General features: G+C 48.9%; 1 protein-coding gene across 3 annotated transcripts in view; it reads right to left on the bottom strand.

Annotated features, from left to right (window-relative positions):
- TANGO6 (transport and golgi organization 6 homolog) overlaps positions 1-15,475 on the bottom strand; it is an 85,019-nt gene extending 69,544 nt beyond the window's left edge. For 2 of the 3 annotated variants that reach the window (XM_044987745.1, XM_044987746.1), the window contains exons 1-6: positions 15,352-15,475; positions 11,521-12,173; positions 7,348-7,464; positions 3,953-4,103; positions 2,486-2,622; positions 793-955 (exon numbers count right to left, since the gene is read on the bottom strand). In XM_044987745.1, the coding sequence (XP_044843680.1) occupies positions 793-955; positions 2,486-2,622; positions 3,953-4,103; positions 7,348-7,464; positions 11,521-12,173; positions 15,352-15,427 (1,297 nt within the window). In that variant the 5' untranslated portion in view covers positions 15,428-15,475. Of the gene's footprint in view, positions 1-792; positions 956-2,485; positions 2,623-3,952; positions 4,104-7,347; positions 7,465-11,520; positions 12,174-13,974; positions 14,211-15,351 lie in introns of those variants that run through there. The other variant, XM_044987747.1, reaches the window with a different exon arrangement.
- Between the last annotated feature and the right edge of the window lie 301 nt (positions 15,476-15,776).

Raw genomic sequence — 15,776 nt, 5'->3', positions numbered from 1 at the left:
GTTACTATGAGTTATGTGCAACCTATAAAAACATAAGTCAGAATATGTAACTTGGAGAAGTTTTTCTGCTTGCTCAGAGGCTGACATCCCACTCCCCAGCAGCTGGGAGGAAGGATGGCCACCAGAAACCTGTCACTGACCACTCGACACCACCTCAGACTTCGGAAGTAGCAGAAGCCCTGCCCCGTGAGTCATTTAACAGTGTGATAGAGATCGAACAAAGCACTGCAGAACATCATGTAGCCTCTGATAGCAGGTGACTTAGCACAGGAAGGTATCATCCATCTCACTAGCACTGCCACACAAGAAACAGACTGCGCTCCTCCCACCACTTCCCACAGCGAAAACCAGGCCTCCATGCACGAGGGGGACTGATTTCAGAGAAGGAAGTCACTCCTCAAACCTCTTTAAGAGGTATGTAGCTATCATGGCGTGGAATCAGAATCTGGGACGTGTGTCTCAAATACAATCCACGCAGCTGTTCCTTAAGCAGCACAGCCAGAAAGAGGGAGAGGTCTCAGCGGGCTATAAAAAAAAGTGTTCCTGGACCAATGCCTCTTTCTATAGGTTCCAGTTTGAGCCTAGACACTGAGCAGCCAGCTAGCCAATCAAGAGGAACCCTTGATGGAAGGACCAGGACCCTGGATCTGCAGGGATTACTCCATGGGATTCGTTTCAGGGCGATGAGCCCACAGATGTATGACAGAAAGAGAAACCCATCTTCCCTTCTCAAGTGAGAGGTTTTGCCTGATATGTTACAGGTCCACATGACCAAGAGAGATGGACCGTTACCTGCCATATCCCAGCACTGGAGAAGTGGTGCTAGCATGGGATGGAGCAAATATTTCACTGCCAGCTGAGGGCGTTCTCTGGCCATGGTGAGAAGGGCAGTGGTGGCAACTCTCTGGAACTGGTGTGCTGTCAACTTCTCCTGAATATGCAGTAAGTCTAGAATCTGGAATGTAAATTACACATACAACACAGGTCAGGAAACAGAGAGAGCAGTGAACTTCTAGCCAACAGATGAGAATGAGGAGCCCTATTAACTTCATTTCAACTGAGTGCAATGCATGAGGAGACATCTCAGCTATGAGTCTGGCGGAGGCAGGGCTCCTCCACAGTATGTGCTGCAGGGAAGAGTGGGGGAGGAAATAAGGGAATTTTTTTCTGAGATGAGCTAGGACACCAACACCTGCAGCAATTTTGGGGGCAAGGGCTGAGAAGAAGCAAGAGCTCCATGGGGGAGCATTTCTTAATTCTAGTACCTTTTCGTAGCTTGGGCAGTGTTGCCTAGTGAGAAGGCATCAGGCTCCAGGGGTCTATTCCAGACTCTCTACTTCCTGACTGTACGGTCTTGGACAGATCTCCTAAACTCTCTGCACATCACTTTACCCTCTGAAGTGGGGTAATGCTTCACAGGCTTGTTTAAGATTTGATACACATTTACAAAGGGATTTGAGACCCTTAAATGAAAGAAGATACAAGAAGAGCATGTGAGTCACAAAGGGAGAAGGCAGTTTGGCCAGCTAGGATACTCATGTTGAAGACATGTCATCAAGGAAACACAAGGGCCCATGGACAGCGATCAGCAAGAGAAATGCTCAGGAGGACACAGTAAAAGTAAAAGAAAGAGAAATCGTTTGACTTATCAGCTGAAACAAATGCCTATCAGCCTAGGTCAGAGCTAGAACTGCACATAAAATGCAGGGTAATTATTGCTAACTTATGCTAGCAGGTGGGTCTCATTAGCTCCTAGGCTGTAAGAGGGGCAGTAACTTGGAGTTTCTCTAGGACAGAGGGAACTAGGAGCTAGGACAGACGAGTTCCTGAAAGGTGAAGCTGAAGCTTATGTTTTGTTATTATTTTGGTTATTTAAGAGGCACATAAAGCCAAATCCTGGAAAGGGGGTAAGTTTAGATCAGGCTAGGCAACCTACGGCACACGTGCCAAAGGCGGCACGCGGACTGATTTTCAGTGACACTCACACTGCCCGGGTCCTGGCCATCAGTCCAGGGGGCTCTGCATTTTAATTTAATTTTAAATGAATCTTCTTAAACATTTTAAAAACCTTATTTACTTTACATACAACAATAGTTTAGTTCTGTATTATAGGCTTATAGAAAGAGCCCTTCTAAAAATGTTAAAATGTATGACTGGGACGCAAAACCTTAAATCAGAGTGAATAAATGAAGACTCGGCACCACTTCTGAACGGTTGCCGACCCCTGGTTTAGATGATCTATGGTGTGTACACACAGAGCAGGGTGGGAATTTCTCCTGTTTACAGATCCCCAGTCAAATCTTCTCCAGTTCGGCCCAGTGTGCTCTGTACTGGATCACACTCACAACACAGCCAAGCCGCACACAATCCCCTAGCTAGGGAGGCAAGGGTATTTCATACTGAGGGACTATGGGCTAAGCACACAATCCCCTGCTCACGGGCACTGCAGACATGCTCTGGTGAGAACGGGGACTGAAGGGCATACCTGTGGGCACACCTGTCTGTAGTAATCCTCCAGGGACAGAGATTGCTGAGGACAGGAGGCCAAGATCCTAGCAACCATGTCACACTTTCTCCAGTCTGCAGCTGCTGCTTCAGCGCCGCTGCCACCAGCTGACCCGGCTGAAAGCAAAGGAGAGCAGGACACAGACCCCATTAGACTTGGGCTTGCCAAACAACAGTTCAGGTTTTCCCTACAGCCAGACGTTTAAGGCTAAAAGTCGGATTTTTGTTTTTAACCATCTCCTCAGCCCAGGCGTCTTTCAGGTGACTGCCTTGCTGCTTTGGAGGAAGGGAACAATGTGTTATCAAAGGCCTCGGACTCCAGCAGTCAACTCCCACTCACAAGCATAACAGCCAAGCACTGGAGGCAGGTGCTGATCTCAAGTCCCTCTCAGAGAGCCACAGCGCAAGACTCTGAGCACCCTGGCCAGGGCTCTGGGAGTGCAGGCTATGGGACACAAGTCCCTGACGTCACATTCACCTAGTCTTAGCGAGAAACCCCTTCCTGAGCTAACTGGCAGGCCTTGAGATCCCAAACCCTACTGGGTGTGGAATCGATCTCACTCCTCTCCAGATGAGTATGATTTACTAACATAGAGCACTGTTCCCGTGCACCAATGCCCTTTACAGAAATAGGCACTAATAAAAAGATCAATAATACAGATCTTTAAAAACAAACGTACTCTTCACAAGAGTGAGGAACTGGCATTTCATATACACAGATATTTTTGCCCTAGGTTGTGTCATTTTATTTATATTTTGTCAATAACTGTAAGAACATAAGAACGGCCGTACCGGGTCAGACCAAAGGTCCATCTAGCCCAGTATTTGTCTACCGACAGTGGCCAATGCCAGGTGCCCCAGAGGGAGTGAACCTAACAGGCAATGATCAAGTGATCTCTCTCCTGCCATCCATCTCCATCCTCTGACGAACAGAGGCTAGGGACACCATTCTTACCCATCCTGGCTAATAGCCATTTATGGACTTAGCCACCATGAATTTATCCAGTTCCCTTTTAAACATTGTTATAGTCCTAGCCTTCACAACATCCTCAGGCAAGGAGTTCCACAAGTTGACTGTGCGCTGCGTGAAGAAGAACTTCCTTTTATTTGTTTTAAACCTGCTGCCTATTAATTTCGTTTGGTGACCCCTAGTTCTTGTATTAACTGTAGACGTTTCCAGTCCCAGAAACGTAACAAGCCCTGACAAAAGGTGTCTTGAAGTTCAGGAGCTCAGTACTCCCTTTTTAAGACCAGAAGCAATCATAACACGTGCGTGCGTGCGTGTGTCTCTCTCTCTAATAAGAGGACATCTCTTATGGGAGGGTCCCCATAATGCTATTCCAGCTTGTTATTTCATCGGATGGGAAGATCTCTGACCCACTCTGGAAGTCTCATTTCACTCATAATCTGTGAAACAGAAATGACAGTGTCTGAGCAACATACTTACTTCCTGCTCCCTCCATGATGCCCCGGACAACAGCCTGAACCCCACTGGGTCTCATCAGCCTCTCCGAGAGCAGCTGTCCGCAGAGATGCCGAAGCCAAGCTGGGGCTTGGGCAAGCGGCTGCTTCACCTCTTGTCCAGGGGACTGCAAGCCCTGAAAGGGTACGGAGAGGGCATTGGAGATGTATTTTCTTTAGAGAATGGTGCCAGCACTCACAGATGTGCAAAACGACATGTTCTCTGCCCTGAAGGGCTTTGATCTGTATGTGACGGCAGGAACACAACACAGAGGGGAATTTTCTATAAATCATTTCACCACCTAATGGCACCAAAATAATTAGGGTTTAATTAGGTGGGCTGAGCATCCCAGGAGCCTCTCCTCCATGCAGGGATTTCTTTCCCTAAATTAGCGTCTCCAGGGTTACACGTCAGCTTTGACTGTCTCACTACCAGTGATACACACAGGGGGTTCTCAGTATGAATCAGGGCTCATTGCGCTCAAGAGGAGAGCGAGTCCAACTCCAGTGACTGCTGGGCACAGTAATAACGCACACTGTGCTGAGAAGACAGACAATACAAACTATAGGTTATGTGGTCAAGAAAGGAAACAACCCCAGTGTGCCTCAGTATTAGGACAGGTGCTGTTCCAGTAGAAATGGCAGTGCCATCTAGAGTGTACAATCCTAGAAATCATGCAGTCTGCATGGACAGCGTTTGCTGTCAGCTGCTATATCAACAGTGGAAAGGCGGATGTATGTTTGCTTTACTGAGAAAGTAGCTCGGGGGATTCTCTCACCTTTCTCTTTACAAGGCAGCCCTCACTTTCGTGTTAAACAGCTACATTAAACACACAGGGTACTTATGGAGGACTAAAGATCAAATAAGAACGAATCAGTGCAGATTCAAGGCTACTGGCAACCCAGGTCAGAACTGATCAGAAGTGTCCAGCTGCTTTATTTAATGAGATCTGACACCCCGAATCCTTCAACGGACTGTTCTTTCATGTTGCTTTAACCACTCCAGAGAGAGAGGAGCAACCTCCATCCTGGACAGCAGCTTTCTTTAACGAGCCGCTGCCTTCCCTTTAAGCCTGCAGTGCTAAGTCAAAACAGTTGCAGCTCAAATTTATCAACTTTGAGTAACAAACTTAAATAGATGGATCAGCTTAACGCTATACAGCTGGAGCACAAGAATACTGCTGACACTAAACGGAAAAGCAATTAGAAAGTGTATTTAAAGGACTCTATAAAGATTCTTGAAAGGAAAATCTAATATTCTCCTTGCCGGTAAATCTAGCAGTATAATCCAAGCATTTCTGAACGCACAATTCCAATTTAGGGGCAATACTGTGCCATGCATTAGGAGGATGATGCTGTGCATTAGGGTTTTAAGACAAGACTCAGATTTCTCTTGTTTCACCAGATGTGGTACACTGAATTCCTGACAGTAACATTGTTCTCAGTGTGCTGAATTCCCCTGGTTCTCCCAGTTTACAGCCCCATAGAGCACCCTGAAACATGGCCTAGTTTAAATTGCTGCATGGAGGAAAGACATGCATCTAGTTTCAATGCCTCTGTTCATTTAAAGCCAAATAGTCTTTTTGCAGAGGTCCTGTACAGACTGAAATCAGGAATTGGATATTTGCTCAAGTTAGTGCCACATAGCCTGAAAAGAAAGCAATGCCTGTTTTGCCAGAGTGACATAGGAAAGTTACAGGACAAGACACTTCACCAGAAGGACAGTCAAATTGGAAGCTTGACAGACTACAAACTGAACTGGTGCTGTACTGGCTTTGACGGAAGCCAACGGTACATACACACACACTGGGGAGTTCTAGGGCAAAGCACACCTAACCCGATGAACAAAGCATTGCCAGGAATTTCTATTTACTATTCATAGAGCACCCAAAGCGTACATGGTGTTTCGCTGAACAATTTTTTTTGCAAAGAAGCAAGTGTGGAGCTGTAGTCAGTTTGCGGAATTGACAAGCTCTGTATCTAGCTACAAGGGTAAATGCACAACAATTAACTTATTCCAAGTTATGGCTCTCACAGCAACTCTGCTTTATTGCAGGCATCACAAGTAGGATTTTTATTACTATTTTAAGCCATAAATATTTATGTTCAGTGTGACAGGGTCGCTGTTGCTGTAGGAGCCACAATTTTGCTGATTTTTGCGCATTTATATTCTAATCCACAATGTTTTATTACCATATTTTTGCATTATTCATAACTAGTAAGATAGCCAAGGTTCTAGGACAAATAGCTCAGCCAATCTCAGAGTGGAGAAGTAGCCGTCAGTGCGTATTTAGCACAAATTCAGCTGGTTTGTCAGGAGCATATAAACCACCACAATGAGCCAGATTCATCCCTGCTGACACAGCATTATACTTGGTGAAGCAACATAGCAAGGATGGATCCATGGCACCATCTTCTCTAGGGAACAAGCTTCTGTGCTTCTATTATCTTTTCAAGAAAATAGATTCACTCCTAGTATGTAGCTTGAGTAAAAATAAAACAAAGCTTCCAAATGCAAGTCTCTGCAGCAAATTCCAAGCCCCATATCTTCATCCCATTGGTCGGACAGGTAGCTAGGAAATCACAGTTTAATGCTCTAGCACAGGGGTGGGCAAACTACAGCCACATCTGGCCCATCAGACTTTTAATCCGGCCCTCGAGCTCCCATTGGGGAGCGGGGTCAGGGGCTTGCCCCACTCTGCATGTGCCGTGGTTCCCAGAAGCAGCAGCATGTCCCCCATCCGGCTCCTACATGTAGGAGTAGCCAGGGGGCTCCACACGCTGCCCCAGCTCCAAGTGCCAGCTCTGCAGCTCCCATTGGCCCCTACACACAGGAGCCAGAGGGGAGACAGGCTGCTGCTTCCAGGAGCTGCTTGAGATAAGCACTGCCTGGAGCCTGTACCCCTGACCTCCTCCCGTGACCCATCCCCCTGCTCCAGCCCTGATCACTCTCCTGCCCTCCGAACCCCTCGGTCCCAGCCTCAAGCACCCTCCTGCACCCCAAACCCCTCATCCCCAGCCCCATCCCAGAGCCTGCACCCCCAGCTGGAGCCCTCACCCCCCCATACTCCAACCCCCAGCCCAGAGCCCCCTCCCATACCCTGAACTCCTCATTTCTGGCCTCACCCCAGAGTCTGCACCCCCAGCCAGAGTCCTCACCCCCCTCCCGCACCCCAACTCCCAATTTCGTGAGCATTCATGGCCCACCATACAATTTTCATACCCAGATGTGGCCCTCAGGCCAAAAAGTTTGCCCAGCCCTGCTCTAGCATATCATAGTCCAGCTCCTGTACCACTGGAAGGTGCAGACACTGGAGACAGCCGCATGAGTCAGATTCCCTTCCCCCACCCAGCTACAGAACCAGTTGGCAGCCTCGGTACCTGTTTGGATCCACCCTGGAGAACAAGCAGTTCCCGGACCACTAGGGGTTGGTAGACTCGATCCAAGACACTCTTCAAGGCCTCCCTGCAGTGGGTTCGCTGCTCTTCTGTAAGGCCCTGAAAAATAACAGGTCTCTGTGCTGGAATATTAATGCAGCACAGGCAAACAGTAAAGCAGCATCGGGTATGTATTTTGCTAGGTTCTGGCTCCCTCTACTGGACCATTAGCAACTTCTAGGTCATCGATTGGGAAACATCCAGGTGCTATCTAGACACCATTCTAAATTCTGTTTGACACAGGGTGTTTTTAGTCAAGGCAAATATAAACAAAACCTGTTCAGGAACAACTGTTACCCGGGAACTGCCACACACACACTCAAAGAACAAACACACAAAACAACCCTGCAAGAGTAAAAGCAGTGCAGGCAGAAGTCCATCCGAGTGGGGTCTATCCTGTTTATTACACTGAATGCAGCGATTACTTGCCTTGTGGACAGGTGGTGTATGTGCATTTGGTGCAAGCAGTTTGTGGCTCTCAGAGACCCAATATGAGCTTTTGAGATGAGAGTTTCTGAACTGGAGGAGCTAAGAGAGACACGAGATACATATGAGACTTTGCGGGGCAAAGGCCTGGGCTACAGCACAGCTTACGTTGGCCTGACTCTGTAAGTGTCTACACTAGAACGTTGCACGCACCAATGTAAGATGCCCACTACGCTGACCTAATAACCCCACCTCTGCGAGAGGCGTAGCACTCAGGTCGATGCAGTAGGGTGAGACAGTGTCTGTGCAGTCACTGCATTACTTACATTGCCCGTTGGCTGTCAGCCCAGCACGGGACTCACAGCTGCAGCCCTGACAGCACAGAGCCCCACTGTCGGGTGGCGGAGCCCCGCTGCCACCTCCCAGTGAGGGATTGGGCAGTGGGGAGGAGGAAGGAGCCCGGGCTTGGGCTCTCCTCCCCCCCATCCCTCACTGGGAGGTGGCGACGGGGCTCCGGGTTGTCAATCCCTCCTCCCGGGTGTCAGCCCTGGCAACAGAGCTTACAATGGGAACAGCCCACCCACACCCCAGGGCTGACAGTCTAAGATGCAAGACCCTCCCCAGGCTCAATTTCACAGCAAGGAGCCTACCAGCTGTGAAACTGACATTCGTGTCAGTTTCAGGGCTGCTATTATTTCACATTTCCTCTCTGGCTCTGGTTGTCAGCCCCAGGGCAGGAGTCCAGCTGACAGCCAGAGAGGAAAGGTGAAATAATAGCAGCCGGAAACTGACACGAATGTCAACTGTGAAATGGAGCCCTGTGCCTGGCTCACAACTGGCACTGTCAGCCCTGCGGCGGGAGGAGGGCTCCAGCTGTGAACCCTGTGCGGCTATCAGTGCCCCACAATGCCCCACTTCAGTCAGTGCAAGCGCTCCTGATGAGGATGCGCACCACCGGCAAAAGGAGGGTAGTGTGGACACCAACAGCCGATTTAATTACTGTGTTGGCTGCAGGTCGACCTACTTTTGTAGTGTAGACAAGCTCAAAGTAAAGCGGTTCCACCCCCCAACTATGACAGTCTCTGTGTTGCTGAGGAGGAGGAAAGTCTCAGGGAAGGGGAACATCAAGCTGGAGCGGAGGGAACCAATCCCACAGCTGGGACCCTCCTTCCAGATGATGTCATAGTATTCGTTCACACCGAGGATACCTCTCCGGGGCAGAGGGCCCCTGTTATTAGGAAGAGGCAGGTAATAGTAATGGGGGATTTGATTATTAGAAATATAAATAGTGGGGTTTTGATGACCAGGAGAACCATATGGTGAATTGCCTGCAGGTGCAAAGGTTGTAGACCTCTCAAGACGTTTAGACAGTTTTATGCGTAGGGTTGGAGAGGAGCGAAGTCCAGGACTTCCATGGTAGCATTCTCTGAAATGTTTCCAGTGTCACATGCAGGGCCAATTAGACAGGCAGAACTACAGGGTCTCAATGAGTGGATGAGACAATGGTGTTCAGAGGAGGGATTTAGGTTTATTAGGAACTGGGGACTCTTCTGGGAAAGGAGAAGCCTATACAGGAAGGATGGGCTCCACCAAAACCAAAATGGAACCAGATTGCTGGTATGTAAAATTAAAAAGGTCACAGAGGAGTTTTTAAACTAAGGAGTGAGGGAAACTGATAGGTGCAGAGGAGCACATGATTCATACATCCCGCATGGGAGGATTTATTAAAGGGAATATTCTATATCCTGTAAAGAGCAGAGGACAGAAGTAGACAAAGTACAGGAAGGAACTGAAGAGAGACAACAAAGAAGAGTCCCATTCAATTACATCACTCAAAGGCAGACTCATTTTATAAGTGCTTGGATACAAATGCAAGAAGTCTAAATAGTAAGAGGGGTGAACTTGACCGCCTGGTATTAAATGAGGATACTGATCTAATGGGAATCACAGAAACTTGGTAGAATGATGATAATCAATGGGATCCGGTAATATCAGGTTACAAAATATATAGGAATGTCAGAGTGGGTCTCACTGGTGGGGGAGTGGCACTATATGTTAAAGAAAGCATAGAGTCAAATACAGTAAAAGTCTTAAATGAATTAAAACAGTAGCATAGAATCTCTATAGATAGAAATTCCATGCTTGAATAATAAGAGTATAGCAACAGGAATATACTACCAACCACATGACCAGGATGGTGACAATGGTTGAGAAATGCTCAGGGAGATTAGAGAGGCTACCAAAACAGAAGACCCAATAATAATGGGGGATTTCAACTATCCACATATTGACTAGGAACATGTCACCTCAGAAATAAAATGTCTAGACACAAGTAATGGCTGCTTCTTGGAGCAGCTAGTCCTGGATCCCACAGAGAGAGAAGCAATTCTTGATTTAGTCCTAAGTGGGGGACAGAATCTGGTCCAAGAAATGAATATAGCTGAACCGCTTGGTAATAGTGACCATAATGTAATTAAATTTAACCTTCTTGTAGGGGGAAAAATACCACAGAAACCCACCACAGTAGCATTTAGCTTAAAAAAAAGAAAGACCTACACAAAAATGAGGCTAGTTAAATGGAAATTAAAAGGAACGGTCACAAGAGCGAAATGCCTGTAAGCTGCATAAAAACTTTATAAAAACACAGTAATAGAGACCCAAACTAAATGTATACCTCAAATGAAAGAAAAACAGTAAGAGGACCCAAAAAAATGCCAGCCTGGCTAAACAGAGTCAAAGAAGAGGTTTGAGACAAAAAGACATCCTTTAGGAATTGGAAATCAAATCCTGCTGAGGACAATAGAAAGAAACACAAACTCTGGCAAGTCCAGGCAGGCCAAAAAAGAATTTGAAGAACTAACCAAAGACATAAAAGCTAACAACAAACTTTTTTTTTAATTACATCAGAAGCAGGAAGCCTGGCAAACAATCAGTGGGGCCACTGAATGAGCAAGGCGCTAAAGGAGCACTCAAGGAAGACAAGGCTGTTACTGAGGGCTTGGCTACACTTGAGAGTTGCAGCGCTGGGAGTTACAGCGCTGGTCACCCATTAATAGTTTTAAAACAAACAAAAGGAAGCATTTCTTCACACAACACACAGTCAACCTGTGGAACTTGTTGCCAGGGGATGTTGTCCAGGCCAAAAGAATAACTGGGTTCAAAAAAGAATTAAATAAAGTTCATGGAGGACAGGTCCACCAATGGCTACTAGCCAAGATGGTCAGGGATGCAGCCCCACGCATAGATGTCCATAAGCCTTTGACTGCCAGGTGCTGGGACTGGACAACGGTGGATGGATCACTCCATAAACTGCCCGGTTCTGTTCACTCCCTCTGAAGCTTCTGGCACTGGCCACTATCAGAAGACAGGATACTGAGCTACATGGAGCACTGGTCCATCCCAGTATGACCATTCTTATGTTCTTATGACAGGATCAGATTTGTGGTTCAGCTAGCCCAGTATCCTGTCTAGGACAGTCACTGGTACCAGCTGCTTCAAAGGAAGGTGCAAGACACCACACAGAAGGCAGATATGGGATAATCTGCCCCCCAAGGAAGGTCTCATCTTGCTCCCTGAAGCACAAGGTTTTATGTCCCTTCCAGACAGTTGTCTTTGCCCCAGAAAAATGGAAGCTACAGGATGGGGCCTATACGCAAAATTAAGGCAGGAAATTCCAATCAGAACACACACCTTTAGTTGCTCCAGTGGCCTGGCTTGCTCCCCCTTTCCTTTGATCGGGCAGAATCCAAGCTGGCACAGACCTGCGATGAGGTCCCCAAGGTGGCGGGTAAGGATGAGGCTGCCCAAAGATGGGTGCTGTGCAATCTGCAGCAGTGCAGTACAGCTGGCATAGAGCCGATGCAGAGCACTGGGGGCAGTGTGGGGAGATACCACATCCTGAACAACAGCACTGAACTCTGTCCTGTGCTTCAGCGGGATTCCAACCCCAGGCAAGAGATATGGACAAAGGCCCAAGGTAATCACAAACTGCAATGCAGACTGAACAGTCTTCTGCTGGGAGATACTGAGCGTGTCAGGGCTGAGAGCAGGAGCAGCTTCAGCGGTCCTAGGGTTTGGTTTGGCTGGATGATAAGCAGCAGCTAGGAGGATCATGCACTTTTTCAGACTCAGCAGTAATAGCAGGACTTGACAAGTAAAACTCCAGGTCACATCTGTAGAGCTTTCTAGCCAAGCAGCCTGCTCTCTGACTTCAGCTCTCAAGCTCCGCAGTTCATTCCATTGGGGATCCTGACCAAGCTTTTCCTCTAAAGCAGCCAAGTTGGAGTTTAAGGTTTCGAGCAGAGCTGCATGTTTTGCCGTCTGGAGAGAACCTGAATCTGTTCCTAAAAGGAAAAACAAATAGGTCAAGCACAGTACAAGGATTGCTAGAGCGGAGCACCTGCCCTCCACTAAGCCATATAATGTCCCTCCTTAGCTGCTATGATTAGTGTTCTGCTGAGAAGTTCTGGTTACTCCTTGGATCATTAACCTCCGTGAGCCTGGGTGTGAACATACCTGCTATTAACATAAATGTCTGCATAAATTAATCACAAGGCAAAAGGGGGCTGTGAACCTGCCCAAGAGTTCTTGGGCTAAGAGTCAGAGGGGTTTTGCTGAGTACTGTTTTGTGTTTGTGAGGCATGGGAAAGGCAGAACACAGAAAAACTGACAGCTTGTCTACACCACGCAGCCTTGTCACTCAAAGTCAGCGTGTGTAAATGCTCGTTGTTGGTATTCCGTCAGCACTTTTGCCAGCAAAATACTTCCAGCTCCGCAAGCGGCGTTAGCTTTGTCAGCAGATCACACTGCCCCTTACATCAGCAAAGCTTCTGTCTTGGGGGGGGGGGGGGGGTTTAAGTACCTGTGAAAGACAAAAGTTTTGTGACAACTTTGCAGTGTAGACATACTCTGAGAAGAGAAACTGGGAGTGACAAAGCAGACAGACAGATAGAAGGAGCAGTTGAAAGCAGGGTGTCTGAGCCTGTAGGAAACCTGGGAGACATTTTAAGGTCAGGGGTGCAGACATGATAATAAACATTTATGTCATAGTAGCCAGGATTGGGCCCCGTTGCACAGGGCAGATAAAGAGACAATCCCTGTCTCAGAGGGATTATGGGGGCACCACATTGTTGCTTATCTGGGTTAGCAAGAAACTACCAACATGGAACTCACCAAGCAAGAGCTTGGTACCTGTGCACTGCACGTAAAGAGTTTGGTAAAAAGACTTGGGTACCTCTTCCATGACGCAGGAAGATACAGAAGGAGAAAGAGACTCTCTTGCCCTCTGATAATTGGTGAGAAACTGCCCTCCCCAATCCATTGGGTGAAAATAAATATCAGGAGTTGTTGCCTTTTCCCCACTTGGGTATGCCTACACAGCCTTCCGGAGCCAGTCTCCCAACCCAGGGCAAGTGCTAGTGCTCTAACAATAGCTGTATAGACAGTGCTTTAAAGTGGTGGCTCAGGCTGGAACTTGGGCTCTGAAGCCCACCCTGCAGGCTTCAGAGCCTGAGCCCCAACGTCAAAGCACTATTTACACAGCTATTTTTAATGTACTAGTGTGAGCCCCCCTAGCCTGAGTCTATCAATCCATGCTGGGAGGCTTGTGCCAAAATGCTGCATAGTCATACCCTTGCTGGGCAACATCCATCCTCACCAGACAAAGAGGCAGCCTTTCAAACTGCACTTTGGGATGGGAGAAAAATTGGAGGCTGTAAGTTATGCGAAAGCCTAAGAAAAGTTTGCATCAAACAGAAATGTGGATTGAAGTAATTCCATATCACCCACTGGAAGAGCAGCAACTACTAGAATTGGGTAGAGAAAAACATTCTTGTATTCTCTCCGACTCAAGTTACCTCCTTGGCACAATGCTGATCGGTGTCTTACTAGCCTGGGAAATTCAGAAGCAGAGTGGAGTCCTTGAGGCTGCTCCCATATGGGTCATTCACCAGCACAATCTCTTAGACAACTGCTCTACCAGTTACTAACTTTTAATTAAAAACAAACAGAACTGTCAACAGTACAGGTTCTTTATTATCCCTGCGTCTTCCTCCAGCATTAAAAGAGGCGATAACAACACTAAAAGTACAGGAACCCAGCAGAACTGAGACAGAGTGAGTTATGAGGGACTGTAGGAATACATACTGTTCTGAAAAAGTGTTTATCTGTGATTTATCAATTTGTCCCATTCAGTCCACCTTTCCTCAAACAGCTGTTGTTAATCCGATACAGAATGTCATTCCATTTCTGTATTTGTACTGTAGTCAGCCACATCCCTGTGGCTGGTATTTGTTCCTGCAGCCATAGCGATGAAGTAGATTTATTTCCTTTTCCCCAGCTTAACCTTAATATAGTCAATATTGTCCTACAGTTAAATAAGAAAAAGTGCATATGGTTTTAATTTAAAAATCATGTGCACCAACCTAGATATCTGCAATAGCCTTAAATAGCTTTCTGTTGGGGATGAATCTAGTTCTTATGAGGGCACAGCTCTTTCCAAACAGTGCTAGCCTCAGAGCTCTGAGAACACAACAGGTTGGCCAGACCTGTGCAGAACTCCCCTCTTGGCATTTTGTCTTTCCCCCTTCCCCACATCTCACCACCCTGAAGTGCAGAAGCCTGCTCCTCTGGATAGCTTCCCTGGATCTCTCCACCTCAGGCATTCAGCCACCCCTTCGTTTCAGATCTCAGTGGAGAACTCTTCTTTCCTACACCTCCCTCACTTGCTCCTCTCTCTGCTACAATGTCTCTGATTTCTTCCATTCCCTAAAGCGCCCCACAGCCCAGCGTGTGACAGCTCCATTACCAAAGCGCACTGCTCGGAAAGCCAGGTTTGGCGGGTCCGGCCCAGAGGTGCACGCAGCAGAGGAGTGTGATTTCTTTGGGGTAAAGCACCCTGCGCACATCCAGCCCCACAGACAAGCAGCTAGGCCGCGCTGCAGGCCTTTGTCCCAAACCCCACAGGGCAGGTGCAGCCAGACACCTGCCCCCCGCAAACAAGCCTGTGGGGTGCAGGGGACAGGACAGGAGGCCTGGGGAGCAGACACGAAAGGGGCCAGAAGAGCCTTCGTGAAAAGGGGGTGCAGGAAAACGGGGGTCTCCCCCACGGTGGCGAACGAGGACCGGGCGGGGGGGTCCCACTGTGAGGGAGGGGCAGGGGGGGCCCGCTCAGGGCAATGGGGGGACAGGGGCCCACACAGGCAATGGGGGGCGGGGAGGGGCTGCTCAGGGCAATGGGGAGGTGGGGGCCCACACAGGCAATGGGGGGGCGGGGGCGGGCTGCTCACAGGCAATGGGGGGCGGGGAGGGGCTGCTCAGGGCAATGGGGAGGTGGGGGCCCACACAGGCAATGGGGGCGGGGGCGCTGTTCAAGGCAATGGGGGGACGGGGGCCACACGGGCAATGCGGGGGCGCTGCTCAGGGCAATGGGGGGGCGAGGGCCCACACGGGCAATGCGGGGGCGGGGACCCCAACATGCGAGCCCCACAGTCCCCGCCCGCTGAAGGGAGCGGCCCCTCTCACCGGTGCCTCCTTCGGGCCTCCCCAGCAGCAGCGCCAGCGCCTCCACTACCCGCTCCAGCTTCAAACTCTCGGCCATAGCGCTCCGTACCCACTGCGGCTGCGCACAACAGCGCCCCGAGACGCCATCTTGGGAGGGTCTGACCAGCGCAGCCTCGTAGGGGGAGGGGAGGACTGGCCCTACCGCCATCTTGGGAGGGTCAGACTAACGCAGCCCCACGGGGCTGTATTTCCGCCATCTTGGGAGAGTCAGACCAGCGCAGCCCCGTAGGGGGAGGGGAGGACTGGCCCTACCGCCATCTTGGGAGGGTCAGACTAACAGCCCCACGGGGCTGTCTTCCCGCCATCTTGGGAGGGTCAGACCATGTGCAGTTAGCTTGTAGTGTATCAGAGGGGGAGCCGTGTTAGTCTGGATCTGTAAAAGCAGC

Source organism: Mauremys mutica, chromosome 14 (genome assembly GCF_020497125.1).
Source record: "Mauremys mutica isolate MM-2020 ecotype Southern chromosome 14, ASM2049712v1, whole genome shotgun sequence".
In the NCBI taxonomy this organism is placed as follows: domain Eukaryota; kingdom Metazoa; phylum Chordata; order Testudines; family Geoemydidae; genus Mauremys; species Mauremys mutica.
This window is presented reverse-complemented; position numbering and strand designations above follow the sequence as displayed.